Source organism: Enhydra lutris, unplaced genomic scaffold (assembly GCF_002288905.1).
Source record: "Enhydra lutris kenyoni isolate GAN:26980312 unplaced genomic scaffold, ASM228890v2 scaffoldscaffold5, whole genome shotgun sequence".
NCBI lineage: Eukaryota > Metazoa > Chordata > Mammalia > Carnivora > Mustelidae > Enhydra > Enhydra lutris.
The window spans coordinates 38,913,139-38,933,485 of record NW_019154089.1 but is presented as its reverse complement, the minus strand read 5'-3'; the positions used below and the strand labels follow the sequence as shown (position 1 = coordinate 38,933,485).

The following is a 20,347-nucleotide window of genomic DNA, read 5'->3' as shown; positions in this document are numbered from 1 at the left end:
CAGGTGTCCCTTTCCCACCTGTTTTATTATTGCACCGTGCCGCTCACCCCAAGAAGTCTTTTGCGACCTTTTTCACCTAATGCTCCTCCCCGTCCCCTGTGAAATTTTAATACCACAGATACAAGACATGTCTGTTTGTGTACTGTGGCCCTTTGGAGGGCCACAAACCATTATCTAACAGTTAAGATTTTACATAATCTTAAATTACATGCATTTTTTTCTCTATAAGGACCAATTTTTGTCCCCTTGTGGGTGATCGTCCTCACTGAGAATTCATGGAATAAAATAAAACTCTGCTAGCCCTCTCAAGGGAGCTAGGAATAAAACAGTTTATGTTCTTTCCTGTTGAGAAGCTTATGTCAAATGCTGAAGGTGCAGGAAGATGAAGTATAGACTTAACAATGAGGCTGACTTCGACCTAACCAAGGTGGAGTTGGCAGTAGGGCAAAAGTTATTCTGCAGCAGGGTGGAGAGTGACCACTGAATCCAGGCTACAAATCCAAGGAGTGGGGCTGGGAGGGGATGAGAATCACTAGCTTGAAGGTGACAGAAGGTCTAGGAAGTCTTGTTCTAAGAAGATGGGACATACTTGACCTTAGGCTGATGGAGTGTGGATACTGAGAGACTGGAGAATACCCAGGAAGGGGTAAGTGGCTGGATGAAAGTCCAGAGGAGGAGGGAGGGGACAAGGGAATCACAGGCCAGGGATAAAAGGATAGAGGAAGCTTCTCTTCCTCTGCGATGTCTGGGTGTGAATGTACAAGGCCTCAGGGAAGTCAGTTCATTGGGAGAGGGAGATCAGGCCGGAGGAGTGGAAGACATCTATAGCATCCCCTTTGGAGAAACTGCAGAAGCTGATCAAAGTACATGGAAGGATGGCCAAATGGCATCAAGGACCAAGTGAAATAAGAAGTACAAAATCTATAGCAGTGTGACGTCTTTTTTCCTATCACTTTCCAGGTGCGGTCTTGGGTGCAGGGACACATCAGTGAACCCTAAGTTTCTGACCCCAGACTGCCATTGTCTGCCTTGCCCAACTGGAATGTAAAGTCATGAGTAAGATGGCTTTCCATACTGGTCATGGTGATGAAGAGAAAACAGAGTACTGTAATGGAGTGACAGGTGGGCGACTTCGCTGGATGGTCAGGAAAGGCCTGCCTGAAGAGATGACATTTGATCTGAGGCCTGAATGGTACAAAAAGGGCAACCTTGAGACATTCTGAGAGTGGAACTTTCAAAACAAGACGGTCTCTAGTACAACGGGAACAAGGAAGAAATAAACTTGTCTTCAAGAACACATAGTGTGGCTGGATCATAGGATCAAGAGAAGAGATGGGGAAGAGGTCAGCAGGGACTGAGTACTGTTGATCTTTGAACAGTGGGAGGTTAGGGGTACCAACACCCTACACGGTCAAAAATCCGAGTATAACTTTTGACTCCCCTAAAACTTAACTACTAATAGCCCTCTATTGACTGGAAGCCTTATCCATAACCTGAACAGTTGATGAACACACATTTTGCATGTTATATGTATTATATTGTATTCTTATAATAAGGTAAACTAGAGAGAAAAGAAAAGAAAATGTTATTAGGAAAATCACAAGGAAGAGGAAATGCATTTGTAGTATTATACTGGGTTTATAGGGAAAAGAAAAACAAAAACAACCCAGGGAGGAAGGACAGTAGGGCAAGAAGTGGGGCAGAAAGACCAGTTTGGAAGCCTGGTGGATTCTCCAAAGGAAGAAAGGGTCGAGGTAGTTGATGAGGTGGAGGAGGGCAGTTCAGGGGTGGGCAGGATCAAAGGGCAGTTTTGGGAAAACGCTGAGAGAGGTCTTGGGTGTTGCATCAGAAATGTGGATGCTCATTTCTAACCGCAGCAAGTCATACACACAATCCCACGTGGAAACACCTCTCACACCTGGTCCTCCTTGCCTATTTTCAAGGTTCCTGGAGGCGATAAACTGTAAGATTACTAGATACATTTTTCTCTGCCCAACCGAACAATAACTTTGCAGTTTTTTTTTAAGTTTATTTTTTAGAGCAGTTTTAGTTTTTAGGTTTTCAGTTTAAGTTCTTTAAATAGGCTTTATTTCTTTTTTTTTAATTTAAAAATTTTTTAAAAGATTTTATTTATTTATTTGACAAGTAGGCAGCAAGAGAGGCAAAGAAAGAGAGAGAGATAGAGAGGAGGAAGCAGGCTCCCTGATGAGCAGAGAGCCTGATGAGGGACTTGAACCCAGGACCCTGAGATCAGGCAGAGGCTTATTCCATTGAGCCACCCATGCGCCCTAGGCTTTATTTCTTACAGCAATTTTTAGAGCATGGTCAGAGGAGGGAGGGATGAACAGGTAGAGCACAGAAGATTATTATGGTGGTGAAGCTACTCTGTATGATACTATAATAGTGAGTACACACCCTTATACATTTTTCCAAATCCACACAATGCACACCACCAAACCCTAATGGACACTGTGGGTCATCATGTCAACGCAGAGTCATTAGTTGCAACAAATGTAACACTCTGGTGGGGGGGGGGGGACTGGCAAGGGGGGGGGCTATGCCTATATGGGGGTGGGGGTTATATGAAAAACCTCTGTACCTTCTCAGTTTTGCCTTGGCTGTTTCAAGTATTTTAAAGCCAAATCCTTAATATCTTATCTATTTCCTGCCACAGGCAGTGTGCTCTATTCTTGACTTACCCCTCAGAATAGCACTGATGAAAACAGCTCTCAATATTTTATGAGTCAGAGGACATTAAAATATCTAAAAGAGTACATGTTCCGGTGCCTGGGTGGCTCAGTTGGTTGAGTGTCTGTCTGTCTTCAGCTCAGGTCATGATCCAGGGGTCCTGGGAGGGAGGACCACAGGTTCCCTGTTCAGCAGGAAGTCTCCTCCCTCTGCCCCTCCCCCTGCTTGTTCGTTTTTTTTTCTCTCTCTCTCCCCCAAATAAATAAAAAAGTTTTTAAGAAAAAAAAAAAAAAGAGTACATGTTCCTCTCTAGGGCCACCAACTTGTAAAGTGCAGGTCAAAAAAGCTGAGTGTAAACAGCATTATTAAAGCATGTTCTTTAAGCACACACCAAAATGTCTGTAGAGGTTTTTGGAGTAATAAAAAGGACCCAAGGGAGGTCGTTCCCTTCTGTTTTCTGACACTTACTGTTTTAGACATTTTTCTATCATTCTAAGAAAATGGATATATGATTTTTAAGGAAAGGTATTCCTGACACCCATTCTAGAAAATACAAATCTCCATGGAGTGGAAGATTTTTACATTTTAAAACTTCTTGTGCATTTGTACCTTACACACACTGTAGGAATAAAAAGCACAAATGTGTTTCATGGTGAAAAGTCAGTGTCCCTCCAGACCCTGCTTCCCAACCACTGATATCATCACAGGAGGCAGCCAGTGTTCCGTGGTGTTCAGCCACATATCTTCCAGAGAGATTCTATTTATATAAGCAAATACATACTTACTAAAAAAGCATAAATAGTAGCATATTATCTGCTGTTCTGGATTTTTCCTTTTATTAAGCATGTTTTGGAAATCCTTCTCCAGCAATGGATAGAGTTGCCTCATTTATTTTTTTTAATGTAAGTTGAATATAAAGGGTGTGATAATTAAGAAACTGCGTGTCATTTACTTTTGCCTTTTAATAGCAGAGCTACAACTAGATCAATCCTTAGTTTTCTGGGCTTTACTATCAAATAGTTCAATGCTTTAACATTTTACTCTCCCCTGTGGCTTTATTTTCATTGCTAAGTTCCCCACTCTATGCCCCCGTCCACTCCCATCTGAGGTTTGACATCATTATCTAACTTAGTCATGTGATCTCATTTTTGATAAATCAGATGTAATAAGCCCAGAAGACTTGGCTCAGATGTCCCTTAAGGACAAATGATGAAAAGATGAAAAGAAAAGAAAATGCATAGACCAGAGGGGTGAGAGTTGGTCACATGTCTGAGATTTGAGTATCTGTGTGTGTGTCTTAACTCCTAGTCAATTATAGCTACATTCATCCCTCCCAGCTTTGCACTTGGGGACAAGGACGAATGCAGTCTTAGCTCATATTATAAGATGAGTGCACATCTTTGGACTGTTCTAAGAAGCCACAGTCCCTTAGATCACTGTAGTTCAAGGACAGACACACACTCAGAGATTTTTTTTTTTTTTTTAATGCTGTTTCTGATTCTGAGTCTCTTTTTCTCTTGAGGCAAGCAAAGCAGACACACTTGCCAAGGATAACTGAGAATGTAAGGACTATCCTTGCCTGGGCAGCTTGAGCGGGCTGCGCGCTAAATGCAACTTCGAACCATGCTCTATAAATAGCTGTCCATTGTCAGCATGTGTGAAAAGACAAGAGTGGGTGTGTGGTGGTATGATTCAGGCCTAATGAAGGAGTCGCGTCTGCGCAGGGTTACAACTGGTGATCTAGTCAGTAGGCAACCGGAAGGGCTCGCCTCTGACCGAACACAGACTGAAGGGAAGCTGTTCGACACCGGTTTTGCCTCCAACCATGGCAAAAATCATCCTGAGGCACCTCATTGAGACGCCAGTGCGCTACCAGGAGGAGTTTGAAGCTCGAGGCTTGGAAGACTGCAGGCTGGACCACGCTTTGTATGCACTGCCGGGGCCAACTACTGTGGACCTGAGAAAAGCCAGGGAGGCCCAGCTTCCTCCGGTGGACTCAGAGGCCAAGATGTCGGCCCAAGAAGGCAAATCCCGCTTCCAGATCCTGCTGGACGTGGTCCAATTCCTCCCTGAAGATATCATCATTCAGACCTTCGAAGGCTGGCTGCTGATCAAGGCTCAGCACGGAACCAGAATGGATGAGCATGGTTTTATCTCAAGAAGTTTCACCCGACAGTATAAACTGCCAGATGGCATCGAAACCAAAGATTTGTCGGCCGTCCTCTGTCACGATGGAATTCTGGTGGTGGAAGTAAAGGAGCCAGCTGGGACTCAGTGACATCTTATCAATTCCTGTTCATACGGCAGGAGGAACATTATAGTTCAGCCAACGGTACCAAGGGGATGTTTGTATTAACCACATTTGAAATGATTTTTATAAGATTGAAAATAGAAACGTAGTTCCTGGTATGTTGAGGTTGTGTTTGTTATTCTTACTCAGAGAGGAAAATTGTTAAATGTTTCTATAGCTCAAAGGGATGCTAACCTAACACCTGAAACATTGACAGTTAGGAGACAATGTGGATTCTAGTGAAGATTCAGACTTATTTCTTCATTACTCCAAGAAATGTCCCAGAAACTGCATTTGTAATGCTTGATGGCAAAAGAGCCATATGAATTTCTTATCCATTTTATGAAAACTTTCTATATTGCTAAAAAAAAGTTGTGATTCCCTTCACTTGACAAGCTTTTCTTTTTCTTTTTTTTTGACAAGCTTTTCAAGGAATTTTAATTGAAGTGGAATCTGTAAATATAGAGTCTGAAAGTTGAAATACAGCACTTAGGAATTGGGCCTGAAATGTATTTATGATTCATTACAGCTGTTACTGCCTTAAATGTAATACTGGAATTTTCAGATGTAAATTTTATTTAAAAAAAAAAAAGTTCTAAATATGTACCTCATTTTTAAAAAGTCAAACTGAGTGCTGGATTGATGTATTTTTAACAACAGCATATGTTCTGTGGATATTTATGCAATGTTACAAACTTATGTGTTGACTCATATTCTTATAAGTTTGTATCAAGTTTAGGAAACCACTTTAGAAAGTGTAATTACTGAATTCAAAGAGTTTTACTCTACATTCTTTGATGCTACTTAGAATTTTAGATTTTAGAAGACAGCATAATACACTGCATCTGCTATCTCTGCATAATCCTTAGCTTTAAATAGCCTGGCAGGTAGTAGAGTTTCCCAGGCCAGAGCTTGCACAGGGACTGAGAAGTGCTGAGACACTGATGGAGGTTAAGGATTTGCTTTAGGAATACTGCCATCAACAGCTGGTCTGTGACATTCCAAAGATTTGCTATCTCATTCTGTACATGCTAAATATTTCTCGGGAGGAAGTGGCCACTTTTACCCTGCACCCCATGTGTGCGGCCAGCGAGCCTATGCACAGTGCTGGGAATAGAAGGGGCTGGGTGTGCAAAGAGCCAAGATGGACGCAGGCCACTGACGACACCCCTGTCCTCCTCCACAGCGCTTTGTTGTTCGAGTGACAATGTAAGAGACACGAAGGAAGAGAAGAAGACACCAAACAGTTCTAAAAAATGTTTTGAAAGCAAACATAATTGGAGAGATGTGTTTACAATATAATTAAATTGGAAAGATTTGAAGCTGAATATTAATGGTTATTCACTGAGGTTTGTGCATCATAAGAAATTTTGTTTGACAAAGTGAATATCACAGACCAGCTTTGCTACAATACAAAGATGATCATAATTAATGGGACTCCATCTAATACGATTAGAGCTGGGATACCATTTTTCCCACTTAGATTATTCTTTCTCAATGATTGGCAGGATGGTAGGGAAACAAAGTAGTGCTTTGAGAGTAAACCAATCAATAAAAACATCCCTCTCATTTGGCCTTAACCCTACTCTAGAGAAGATCCTACTTCTGGGAAAATTCAGGAAGTAAAATTATTTTTTTTTTAAGATTTTATTTATTTATTTGAGAACGAGAGAGAGAGAGAGAGAGAGTGCAGCATGCATGAAGTGGGTGGGGAGGCAGAGGGATAAGCAGACTCCCCACTAAGCTGGGAGCCTGACATGGGGCTGATCCCAGGAGTGCTGTGAAGTGTGTAAACCTGGCGATTCACAGACCTGTACCCCTGGGGATAAAAATATATTATATGTTTATAAAAAATAAAATTAAAAACAAAACAAAACAAAACAAAACAACAACAACAAAAAGGAAATGTTTAGGGATGCCTGGGTGGCTCATTCGGTTGAGTCATGATCCCAGGGTCCTGGGACCAAGCCCCACATCGGGTGACCCACTCAATGGGGACTCTGCTTCTGTGCTCTCTCACTCATTCTCTCTCTCAAATAAATAAATAAAATTTAAAAATGTTTTATTTATTTATTTTAAAAATTTTTAATTTTTTTATTAACATATAATGTATTATTAGCCCCAGGGGTACAGGTCTGTGAATCGTCAGGCTTACACACTTCACAGCACTCACCATATCACATACTCTCCCTAACATCCATAACCCAGCTACCCTCTCCCTGCCCCCCCGCCCCCACAACCCTCAGTTTGTTTTGTGAGATTAAAAGTCTCTTATGGGGGCTCCTGGGTGGCTCAGTGGGTTAAAGCCTCTGCCTTCGGCTCAGGTCATGATCCCAGAGTCCTGGGATCAAGCCCTGCATCAGGCTCTCTGCTTGGCAGGGAGCCTGCTTCCTCCTCTCTCTCTGCCTGCCTCTGCCTACTTGTGATCTCTCTGTCAAATAAATAAATAAAATGTTTAAAAAAAATAAAATAAAAGTCTCTTATGGTTTGTCTCCTTCCCAATCCCATCTTGTTTCATTTTTTCTTCCCTACCCTCCAAACCCCCCATGTTGCCTCTCAAATTCCTTATATCAGGGAGATCATACAATAATTGTCTTTCTCTGATTGACTTATTTCACTCAGCATGATACCCTCTAGTTCCATCCACATTATTGCAAATGGCCAGATTTCATTTCTTTTGATGGCTGTATAGTATTCATATATATATATATATATATATATATATATATATATATATATATATGTCACATCTTCTCTATCCATTCATCTGTTGATGGACACCTAGGTTCTTTCCATAGTTTGGCTATTGTGGACATTGCTGCTATAAACATTCGGGTGCACGTGCCCCTTTGGATCACTACGTTTGTATCTTTAGGGTAAATACCCAGTAGTGCGATTGCTGGGTTGTAGGGTAGCTCTATTTTCAACTTTTGGAGGAACCTCCATGCTGTTTTCCAGAGTGGTTGCACCAGCTTGCATTCCCACCAACAGTGTAAGAGGGTTTCCTTTCTCTGCATCCTCGCCAGCATCTGTTGTTTCCTGACTTGTTAATTTTAGCCATTCTGACTGGTGTGAGGTCATATCTCATTGTGGTTTCAATTTGTATTTCCCTGATGGCAAGTGATGTGGAGCACGTTTTCATGTGTCTGTTGGCCATCTGGATGTCTTCTTTGCAGAAATGTCTGTTCATGCCCTCTGCCCATTTCTTGATTGGAAAAAAAAAATGTTTAAAACAGGATACGGGCCATCCAGTTCTCAGCTCTATCAGCCACACCCCCCTCAGAAACACTTGCTAACCAGTTTCCATCAGACTAACAGTCCTTTCCATCAGACTAACAGTCAATTTTCTTAAAAGCATCTAATTAAAACCAAACAAACCTTTCAGACCTTATGTCAGGCTCTAGGGAATTCTTTCCATCCCCACCCACCTGGCTCCTTGAAACTGTAGTCTGTATGTGATATTCACGCCCCAACCAGCTGTAGTTTAACTTCTGCCCCTGCCTTGCCTCTGATTCTCCCCTTAGTTAAATCAAAGACACCCTTGCTGCTAAATCTATGCTCCATTCTTGTCTACCTTAACCTCATCACGTTTGAGCGAAGCCATGCTGTTTGGTCTTGTTGCACTCCTCACTTCCCTGCATTACTCAATGTCTTACACTGGCACAGAAGGTAAACCAGTTTGGACCATCACAATCTCTCTGCAGAAAAGTAATTCACCCCACAAAGATGGTACACGACCTTGCTTAATAACATAAAACGTTAACTGTTTTCCAGACTGTGGGTTGTGACCGATTTGGGGATTGTGAAATAAACTTAGTGAGTTTCAAGGCTCACTGTTAAGCTCAGTGGAATTGACTAGAGACCATCAGAGTGGATCACATGTAGTAAAGCTAAGTGTTTCGTGCCTAGAATGTGCATAGGTTTTTTCACTAGGTGGGGAGGCTAACCAAATTTCTTTTTGTGGGTCTAGTCAGAAAAATAAAAAGTAAAAAAGGCACTGATTTGGGTCTTCATGAAGGTAACTCCAATATTCCAGAATAGAACCTACACTTTAATTTGGAAACATAGAACAAAAATCTTCAGCAAAAATCTTTCACAAAAATCTTGATTTTGAAGAGATTAAAAAAATAGTGTTAACTTTAAAATAGGATTCTGGTTCACTCCTGGAGCAACCAGTAAAAATTTAGACAGCTTTGACAAGGTTCTGTTGTCCCAACAGAAATGACACATGAGGCTCTCCACAATCCGGCTCCTGCTCACCTCTCAGCCTCATGTCCCCACTTTGTACTCTGTAATCCACACAGCAGCCACACCAAGTCCTCTGCGTCCTGCAATCGCACAGTTTTGGCTCCAGACCCTGCGACATGCCATTCCAGGACAGCGAACACCCCAATCCCCCGCCTCCTTACTGTCCCTGCCCAAAGCTTCATCTGCCCGACTCTGTGGTCCATCTCATCCCTGAGAGATCACTCCTCCTAGGGAAGCTTCTCAGACTCCAAGCCTAATTGTTACTGAAATCCCCAAATAAGCTCCTGTCCATGAGGGTCCAGGAGAGCAAGTCATGAGGCCAACTAGAGCAGTCTTTCCCACCTGTTTTAAAGACTTTTTTTTTTTTTTTATTTGTCAGAGAGAGAGAGCGCACACAAGCAGGCAGAGTGGCAGGCAGAGGCAGAGAGAGAAGCAGGCTCCTTGCTGAGCAAGGAGCCCGAGGCGGGACTCGATCCCAGGACCCTGGGATCACGACCTGAGCCGAAGGCAGTGGCTTAACCAACTGAGCCACCCAGGTGTCCCTTTCCCACCTGTTTTATTATTGCACCGTGCCGCTCACCCCAAGAAGTCTTTTGCGACCTTTTTCACCTAATGCTCCTCCCCGTCCCCTGTGAAATTTTAATACCACAGATACAAGACATGTCTGTTTGTGTACTGTGGCCCTTTGGAGGGCCACAAACCATTATCTAACAGTTAAGATTTTACATAATCTTAAATTACATGCATTTTTTTCTCTATAAGGACCAATTTTTGTCCCCTTGTGGGTGATCGTCCTCACTGAGAATTCATGGAATAAAATAAAACTCTGCTAGCCCTCTCAAGGGAGCTAGGAATAAAACAGTTTATGTTCTTTCCTGTTGAGAAGCTTATGTCAAATGCTGAAGGTGCAGGAAGATGAAGTATAGACTTAACAATGAGGCTGACTTCGACCTAACCAAGGTGGAGTTGGCAGTAGGGCAAAAGTTATTCTGCAGCAGGGTGGAGAGTGACCACTGAATCCAGGCTACAAATCCAAGGAGTGGGGCTGGGAGGGGATGAGAATCACTAGCTTGAAGGTGACAGAAGGTCTAGGAAGTCTTGTTCTAAGAAGATGGGACATACTTGACCTTAGGCTGATGGAGTGTGGATACTGAGAGACTGGAGAATACCCAGGAAGGGGTAAGTGGCTGGATGAAAGTCCAGAGGAGGAGGGAGGGGACAAGGGAATCACAGGCCAGGGATAAAAGGATAGAGGAAGCTTCTCTTCCTCTGCGATGTCTGGGTGTGAATGTACAAGGCCTCAGGGAAGTCAGTTCATTGGGAGAGGGAGATCAGGCCGGAGGAGTGGAAGACATCTATAGCATCCCCTTTGGAGAAACTGCAGAAGCTGATCAAAGTACATGGAAGGATGGCCAAATGGCATCAAGGACCAAGTGAAATAAGAAGTACAAAATCTATAGCAGTGTGACGTCTTTTTTCCTATCACTTTCCAGGTGCGGTCTTGGGTGCAGGGACACATCAGTGAACCCTAAGTTTCTGACCCCAGACTGCCATTGTCTGCCTTGCCCAACTGGAATGTAAAGTCATGAGTAAGATGGCTTTCCATACTGGTCATGGTGATGAAGAGAAAACAGAGTACTGTAATGGAGTGACAGGTGGGCGACTTCGCTGGATGGTCAGGAAAGGCCTGCCTGAAGAGATGACATTTGATCTGAGGCCTGAATGGTACAAAAAGGGCAACCTTGAGACATTCTGAGAGTGGAACTTTCAAAACAAGACGGTCTCTAGTACAACGGGAACAAGGAAGAAATAAACTTGTCTTCAAGAACACATAGTGTGGCTGGATCATAGGATCAAGAGAAGAGATGGGGAAGAGGTCAGCAGGGACTGAGTACTGTTGATCTTTGAACAGTGGGAGGTTAGGGGTACCAACACCCTACACGGTCAAAAATCCGAGTATAACTTTTGACTCCCCTAAAACTTAACTACTAATAGCCCTCTATTGACTGGAAGCCTTATCCATAACCTGAACAGTTGATGAACACACATTTTGCATGTTATATGTATTATATTGTATTCTTATAATAAGGTAAACTAGAGAGAAAAGAAAAGAAAATGTTATTAGGAAAATCACAAGGAAGAGGAAATGCATTTGTAGTATTATACTGGGTTTATAGGGAAAAGAAAAACAAAAACAACCCAGGGAGGAAGGACAGTAGGGCAAGAAGTGGGGCAGAAAGACCAGTTTGGAAGCCTGGTGGATTCTCCAAAGGAAGAAAGGGTCGAGGTAGTTGATGAGGTGGAGGAGGGCAGTTCAGGGGTGGGCAGGATCAAAGGGCAGTTTTGGGAAAACGCTGAGAGAGGTCTTGGGTGTTGCATCAGAAATGTGGATGCTCATTTCTAACCGCAGCAAGTCATACACACAATCCCACGTGGAAACACCTCTCACACCTGGTCCTCCTTGCCTATTTTCAAGGTTCCTGGAGGCGATAAACTGTAAGATTACTAGATACATTTTTCTCTGCCCAACCGAACAATAACTTTGCAGTTTTTTTTTAAGTTTATTTTTTAGAGCAGTTTTAGTTTTTAGGTTTTCAGTTTAAGTTCTTTAAATAGGCTTTATTTCTTTTTTTTTAATTTAAAAATTTTTTAAAAGATTTTATTTATTTATTTGACAAGTAGGCAGCAAGAGAGGCAAAGAAAGAGAGAGAGATAGAGAGGAGGAAGCAGGCTCCCTGATGAGCAGAGAGCCTGATGAGGGACTTGAACCCAGGACCCTGAGATCAGGCTGAGGCTTATTCCATTGAGCCACCCATGCGCCCTAGGCTTTATTTCTTACAGCAATTTTTAGAGCATGGTCAGAGGAGGGAGGGATGAACAGGTAGAGCACAGAAGATTATTATGGTGGTGAAGCTACTCTGTATGATACTATAATAGTGAGTACACACCCTTATACATTTTTCCAAATCCACACAATGCACACCACCAAACCCTAATGGACACTGTGGGTCATCATGTCAACGCAGAGTCATTAGTTGCAACAAATGTAACACTCTGGTGGGGGGGGGGTACTGGCAATGGGGGATGCTATGCCTATATGGGGGTAGGGGTTATATGAAAAACCTCTGTACCTTCTCAGTTTTGCCTTGGCTGTTTCAAGTATTTTAAAGCCAAATCCTTAATATCTTATCTATTTCCTGCCACAGGCAGTGTGCTCTATTCTTGACTTACCCCTCAGAATAGCACTGATGAAAACAGCTCTCAATATTTTATGAGTCAGAGGACATTAAAATATCTAAAAGAGTACATGTTCCGGTGCCTGGGTGGCTCAGTTGGTTGAGTGTCTGTCTGTCTTCAGCTCAGGTCATGATCCAGGGGTCCTGGGAGGGAGGACCACAGGTTCCCTGTTCAGCAGGAAGTCTCCTCCCTCTGCCCCTCCCCCTGCTTGTTCGTTTTTTTTTCTCTCTCTCTCCCCCAAATAAATAAAAAAGTTTTTAAGAAAAAAAAAAAAAAGAGTACATGTTCCTCTCTAGGGCCACCAACTTGTAAAGTGCAGGTCAAAAAAGCTGAGTGTAAACAGCATTATTAAAGCATGTTCTTTAAGCACACACCAAAATGTCTGTAGAGGTTTTTGGAGTAATAAAAAGGACCCAAGGGAGGTCGTTCCCTTCTGTTTTCTGACACTTACTGTTTTAGACATTTTTCTATCATTCTAAGAAAATGGATATATGATTTTTAAGGAAAGGTATTCCTGACACCCATTCTAGAAAATACAAATCTCCATGGAGTGGAAGATTTTTACATTTTAAAACTTCTTGTGCATTTGTACCTTACACACACTGTAGGAATAAAAAGCACAAATGTGTTTCATGGTGAAAAGTCAGTGTCCCTCCAGACCCTGCTTCCCAACCACTGATATCATCACAGGAGGCAGCCAGTGTTCCGTGGTGTTCAGCCACATATCTTCCAGAGAGATTCTATTTATATAAGCAAATACATACTTACTAAAAAAGCATAAATAGTAGCATATTATCTGCTGTTCTGGATTTTTCCTTTTATTAAGCATGTTTTGGAAATCCTTCTCCAGCAATGGATAGAGTTGCCTCATTTATTTTTTTTAATGTAAGTTGAATATAAAGGGTGTGATAATTAAGAAACTGCGTGTCATTTACTTTTGCCTTTTAATAGCAGAGCTACAACTAGATCAATCCTTAGTTTTCTGGGCTTTACTATCAAATAGTTCAATGCTTTAACATTTTACTCTCCCCTGTGGCTTTATTTTCATTGCTAAGTTCCCCACTCTATGCCCCCGTCCACTCCCATCTGAGGTTTGACATCATTATCTAACTTAGTCATGTGATCTCATTTTTGATAAATCAGATGTAATAAGCCCAGAAGACTTGGCTCAGATGTCCCTTAAGGACAAATGATGAAAAGATGAAAAGAAAAGAAAATGCATAGACCAGAGGGGTGAGAGTTGGTCACATGTCTGAGATTTGAGTATCTGTGTGTGTGTCTTAACTCCTAGTCAATTATAGCTACATTCATCCCTCCCAGCTTTGCACTTGGGGACAAGGACGAATGCAGTCTTAGCTCATATTATAAGATGAGTGCACATCTTTGGACTGTTCTAAGAAGCCACAGTCCCTTAGATCACTGTAGTTCAAGGACAGACACACACTCAGAGATTTTTTTTTTTTTTTTAATGCTGTTTCTGATTCTGAGTCTCTTTTTCTCTTGAGGCAAGCAAAGCAGACACACTTGCCAAGGATAACTGAGAATGTAAGGACTATCCTTGCCTGGGCAGCTTGAGCGGGCTGCGCGCTAAATGCAACTTCGAACCATGCTCTATAAATAGCTGTCCATTGTCAGCATGTGTGAAAAGACAAGAGTGGGTGTGTGGTGGTATGATTCAGGCCTAATGAAGGAGTCGCGTCTGCGCAGGGTTACAACTGGTGATCTAGTCAGTAGGCAACCGGAAGGGCTCGCCTCTGACCGAACACAGACTGAAGGGAAGCTGTTCGACACCGGTTTTGCCTCCAACCATGGCAAAAATCATCCTGAGGCACCTCATTGAGACGCCAGTGCGCTACCAGGAGGAGTTTGAAGCTCGAGGCTTGGAAGACTGCAGGCTGGACCACGCTTTGTATGCACTGCCGGGGCCAACTACTGTGGACCTGAGAAAAGCCAGGGAGGCCCAGCTTCCTCCGGTGGACTCAGAGGCCAAGATGTCGGCCCAAGAAGGCAAATCCCGCTTCCAGATCCTGCTGGACGTGGTCCAATTCCTCCCTGAAGATATCATCATTCAGACCTTCGAAGGCTGGCTGCTGATCAAGGCTCAGCACGGAACCAGAATGGATGAGCATGGTTTTATCTCAAGAAGTTTCACCCGACAGTATAAACTGCCAGATGGCATCGAAACCAAAGATTTGTCGGCCGTCCTCTGTCACGATGGAATTCTGGTGGTGGAAGTAAAGGAGCCAGCTGGGACTCAGTGACATCTTATCAATTCCTGTTCATACGGCAGGAGGAACATTATAGTTCAGCCAACGGTACCAAGGGGATGTTTGTATTAACCACATTTGAAATGATTTTTATAAGATTGAAAATAGAAACGTAGTTCCTGGTATGTTGAGGTTGTGTTTGTTATTCTTACTCAGAGAGGAAAATTGTTAAATGTTTCTATAGCTCAAAGGGATGCTAACCTAACACCTGAAACATTGACAGTTAGGAGACAATGTGGATTCTAGTGAAGATTCAGACTTATTTCTTCATTACTCCAAGAAATGTCCCAGAAACTGCATTTGTAATGCTTGATGGCAAAAGAGCCATATGAATTTCTTATCCATTTTATGAAAACTTTCTATATTGCTAAAAAAAAGTTGTGATTCCCTTCACTTGACAAGCTTTTCTTTTTCTTTTTTTTTGACAAGCTTTTCAAGGAATTTTAATTGAAGTGGAATCTGTAAATATAGAGTCTGAAAGTTGAAATACAGCACTTAGGAATTGGGCCTGAAATGTATTTATGATTCATTACAGCTGTTACTGCCTTAAATGTAATACTGGAATTTTCAGATGTAAATTTTATTTAAAAAAAAAAAAGTTCTAAATATGTACCTCATTTTTAAAAAGTCAAACTGAGTGCTGGATTGATGTATTTTTAACAACAGCATATGTTCTGTGGATATTTATGCAATGTTACAAACTTATGTGTTGACTCATATTCTTATAAGTTTGTATCAAGTTTAGGAAACCACTTTAGAAAGTGTAATTACTGAATTCAAAGAGTTTTACTCTACATTCTTTGATGCTACTTAGAATTTTAGATTTTAGAAGACAGCATAATACACTGCATCTGCTATCTCTGCATAATCCTTAGCTTTAAATAGCCTGGCAGGTAGTAGAGTTTCCCAGGCCAGAGCTTGCACAGGGACTGAGAAGTGCTGAGACACTGATGGAGGTTAAGGATTTGCTTTAGGAATACTGCCATCAACAGCTGGTCTGTGACATTCCAAAGATTTGCTATCTCATTCTGTACATGCTAAATATTTCTCGGGAGGAAGTGGCCACTTTTACCCTGCACCCCATGTGTGCGGCCAGCGAGCCTATGCACAGTGCTGGGAATAGAAGGGGCTGGGTGTGCAAAGAGCCAAGATGGACGCAGGCCACTGACGACACCCCTGTCCTCCTCCACAGCGCTTTGTTGTTCGAGTGACAATGTAAGAGACACGAAGGAAGAGAAGAAGACACCAAACAGTTCTAAAAAATGTTTTGAAAGCAAACATAATTGGAGAGATGTGTTTACAATATAATTAAATTGGAAAGATTTGAAGCTGAATATTAATGGTTATTCACTGAGGTTTGTGCATCATAAGAAATTTTGTTTGACAAAGTGAATATCACAGACCAGCTTTGCTACAATACAAAGATGATCATAATTAATGGGACTCCATCTAATACGATTAGAGCTGGGATACCATTTTTCCCACTTAGATTATTCTTTCTCAATGATTGGCAGGATGGTAGGGAAACAAAGTAGTGCTTTGAGAGTAAACCAATCAATAAAAACATCCCTCTCATTTGGCCTTAACCCTACTCTAGAGAAGATCCTACTTCTGGGAAAATTCAGGAAGTAAAATTATTTTTTTTTTAAGATTTTATTTATTTATTTGAGAACGAGAGAGAGAGAGAGAGAGAGTGCAGCATGCATGAAGTGGGTGGGGAGGCAGAGGGATAAGCAGACTCCCCACTAAGCTGGGAGCCTGACATGGGGCTGATCCCAGGACCCTGAGATCATGACCAGAGCAGAAGGCAGACGCTCAACTGCAGAGGCTCAACTGACTAAGCCAACCAGGTGCCCCAAGAAGTAAAATTCTTACCATGAGGAGCAACCAATAGAAACTTTTCCTTTAAAAAAAATAAATAAATAAAATCTTAAGAAAAAATAATGCTAATTGGATGACCCTGAGATCATGACCAGAGCAGAAGGCAGACGCTCAACTGCAGAGGCTCAACTGACTAAGCCAACCAGGTGCCCCAAGAAGTAAAATTCTTACCATGAGGAGCAACCAATAGAAACTTTTCCTTTAAAAATGAACACTAAAATAACCATCTCATCCAATTAGCATTATTTTTTCTTAAGGTATATTTAAAAGTATTACATAACCATTCTTTGATTTGGAAAATATACAAAACCCTATAACAAATTAAAAAAAAATTCTCTTACTACTATGAAGTTGCTACTTCAAATTTCTAGTTCCGTCTTCCCTTATGCATAAATACATATATCACTTTTCACAAAGTTAGGATTATATTTGCATGGCGTTTGATGCCCCAATCATTCTGGTTACTGTCTGTTGCCAGCCCCATGTCGTGCCAACCCAAACCCATCCCTCGCCCTTGCCAGCCCCATTCTGAGCCCAAGCAGGCTGACCCCCACGAGCTGCCATCACTCTAGTTTCCAGCTGGCTTCAGACAATGGAAGTGCTGACCGGAGGCCAGAGACTGGAGAGAGGATTCGTGGGCAGGAGAGGACAAAGTTCAGGGCATTTCCTTCTGTCAACCTGCTGGGATGAGGTGCTGGCAGGCCCGTGTCTCTCCTTGACTACACCTTTGGAGAAGTGACCATTTCTCTAGGCCTCTCGCTTGGACTGGGCTTGGGTGTCCTAATGCTGTTGCTTCCTTTTGCCCCATCAGCAGTTGGCACGATTGTGTTTTCTGCCCTTTCTTGTCCCCGGTCTTCACCATCCTCTATTGATTCCTCTTACTTTGTCTGCTTTCCCCTCAGTGGTCCCTTCCTTAGAGCCCTTTTCAGGTGATGGAATTCTGTTTTCCTCCAGAACTCTGACTGCTTATCTTCCTAAGTGTGTGTGTGTGTGTGTGTGTGTGTGTGTGTGTTTAAACTGCATCTCTTGCTTTTATACCAAACAGAAGTTGATTTGTAATGGCTATGCACTATTCCAACTCATATAAAACATATTATAATTTAACCATTCCTTTTCAGTACTGGTCCCAATAGGAAACAGATAGCAATGTCAAAATTAGAATAATTCAAATTTGAATAATTTATTTGTAAAGAGATCGATTTCACGGGAGTGGGCAGGGTGAAGAAGAGCTGTAGGGGACAGTGTATAACCTGAGCGTAGCAGTGTGCAGCTGTTCTGTTCCCTGGGTCCAAAGAGACGAGAGGAGGAAGCGGGTCTCAGGAATCAAGACTGTCAGATGGAGGAGACCACCAGCTGTGACTTTCTTTTGATGACACAAACAGCTCCAGGTGACCTCTCCCTGGTGTCAGGAAAATAAATACTTTATCCTTCTAATATCCTACCAGGATGCCCCACTGGTGGGATGTAAGTGGTAGCTGGAGGGTGTGGGTACCCTGTTGATTTGGTTCTAGAGCCTCCCAGAGCAGGGGGCAGGGTGGAAAAAACGTGGAGAGTGACTCCTGTGGACTGAGGGGGAAATATCCAGCACTCCTGTGAAGTGAGTACTGTTGTTACAGTTCTTTTGGACAAACTTGAAATACAGCCTGAAACATGGATTGAAGTGCTGACGCTTTATTTGGGAAGTGCAAGCCTAGAATGGTAAAAGTGAGGAAATAGGGGGAAAGAGGCGAGAAAAAAACGGGGTGATGTGTTACTATGCTGACCACCACGGGACGATGAGCTATGACGAGACTCAGCAGGCTCTTGGCAAGGATGTTGGCTTAGCACCTGGAACTTCTCCAGAAGATCTTTGGGAAGAAATAAGATCTTAAAGCAATCCACAGGGAAGAAAAAAAAGAGGGAACTTGCTTGCATGGTCCCTACTATTTCCTGTTTCCCCTTTGTCAAGGTTTAGCTCACAGGGAACAGACTCTCCTGCACTTCTGGGGTGTATCACCCAAACCCTTCATGGCTGCTCAGAAAACCAGACGTCGTACCCCACAGTGTGACGTTTCATCCATGCTGAGAGCAAAAGGAGACTAAGCATGGTTAGGGGTCACTCAGAGTGAGAAACACAGGCTCAGGGTTTCAACGTGGCTTCCAGCCACCTTAGGAGACTGGCAGCAGCTCTGGTGGCAGCAGCCTGGGCTGGAAGGCAGGGGAGACCCTCAGGAAGAAGAAGGCAGATGGAAAGGCACACAGGGTTTGTATCCACCACAACCCCAAATCCAGAGCTGCGGGAAGGGGGAGCCAGGCAAATCACATAGTCCTACAGCATCTACTGCATATATATTCCAGACTGCCTTCAAATTTTATGGATTCTAATATCACCTTATATTTTTATCTAATTTTTTATTGGCTTAAGCGCAAAGTCAGTTCTCTTAAACTTCTCCAGGATTTTTCTTTTCCTGTAGATTGTGGATCAAAGATTTCTTTTTGTTTTTGTTTAAGTATTTTATTTACTCATTTGCCAGAGAGAGAGAGCACAAGCAAAGAGAGCAGCAGGCAGAGGGAAAAGCAGACTCTCGGCTGAGCAGGGAGTCCGATGCGGGACTCGATCCCTGGACCCTGGGATCATGACCTGAGCTGAAGGCTGACGTTTAACCAGCTGAGCCACCCAGGCATCCCTGTTTTTGTTTTAAGTTGCCTAATTTTTATCCTGGAAGCCCAGAAGTCATTATGATGTGGGAAACAAAGGCAGAAGAAAAATTATTAAATTTCCTTACTACTTACAGCCCATTGACAAGTCCTTGAAACAGGCAGAGTGACATTCCTCTAGGAACCTAGCTGCCTCAATGTTAATACTTTGCTAAGGGCAAAAGGCAATCTTAGCCTGACCCTCCAGAATTCTAAAGTCTACTTTGACATATAAAAATTCCTTTGGAAACTTCCTTTATCTCTACTCCCCAGGATACACATCGGCAATCATTCCCCAAGCATATGACCCACCGATATACATCTGAAGGGTTTCATGACTAAGGTTGTATTAGACAGTAATAAATGACCTTTTCCCAACAAGAGCTAGCCTCCTCAAGGTCCTGGAAACCTTGCTTCCAAAATTCCCTTGAGATTTATATTATCCCTAACCCCCTCCCAGCTTGAAAGTATGTAACGGGCCACTCCTCACGACTCCAGTGTAGCTCTTTCTGCCTACGGGTACTGTCGCTGTGCTTTAATAAAACCACCTTTCTGCAACAAATGTGCCTCAAGTATTATTACTTCAAACCTGAATGTCTTTCCAGTTGAAGACTTTAGTTCCCACCGACCTCCTTCAGTCCAAACCACACTGAGATCCTGAATGTGGCCTTGCCTTACTTCTCACCTACTTGTGATTGTCTGAAAATTGCTGTCAGTGGTCTTTAGCACATATAAAAAAGAGATTTTAAAAAACACAAATGGCATACAACCTCAGGGGAAAAAAAAAACACCTCATATCATTTCCTCAAGCTTAACAAATCTCTTTTTCACTAGCCACCACTGCTCTCTTCAGAGATTCTCAAATAATTAGTTGGAAAGAATAAAAATGTTGGTTTGGTAAGCTAATTAAAACTTAATATTATATTTTGAAAATAACTCTCTGTCTTAACAATTGAGTTGATTAGATGTCCTCGCCAAGATATGAGACAGTATTTTTAATCTGAAAAATAAATGATTTTAAGTAAATGTTTTCTTCTACATTTCCTCAGCATTGTTTAAC

At 42.3% G+C, this 20,347-nt stretch overlaps 2 protein-coding genes across 2 annotated transcripts; both read left to right on the top strand.

The window, feature by feature from the left end:
• Nucleotides 1-4,443: 4,443 nt before the first annotated feature.
• On the top strand, nucleotides 4,444-5,475 carry LOC111141128 (heat shock protein beta-3). Its single transcript, XM_022493474.1, has one exon. The coding sequence runs from the start codon at nucleotides 4,514-4,516 to the stop codon at nucleotides 4,964-4,966; it is 453 nt and encodes a 150-aa protein (XP_022349182.1). The 5' UTR covers nucleotides 4,444-4,513; the 3' UTR covers nucleotides 4,967-5,475.
• Nucleotides 5,476-14,201: 8,726 nt separating this feature from the next.
• On the top strand, nucleotides 14,202-15,233 carry LOC111141127 (heat shock protein family B (small) member 3). The gene has a single exon (XM_022493473.1). The coding sequence runs from the start codon at nucleotides 14,272-14,274 to the stop codon at nucleotides 14,722-14,724; it is 453 nt and encodes a 150-aa protein (XP_022349181.1). The 5' UTR covers nucleotides 14,202-14,271; the 3' UTR covers nucleotides 14,725-15,233.
• The last annotated feature ends 5,114 nt before the right edge of the window (nucleotides 15,234-20,347 follow it).

Excerpts from the sequence above, each read along its gene's own strand:
- LOC111141128 (XM_022493474.1), top strand. The coding sequence starts at position 4,514 with ATGGCAAAAATCATCCTGAGGCACCTCATTGAGACGCCAGTGCGCTAC.
- LOC111141127 (XM_022493473.1), top strand. The coding sequence starts at position 14,272 with ATGGCAAAAATCATCCTGAGGCACCTCATTGAGACGCCAGTGCGCTAC.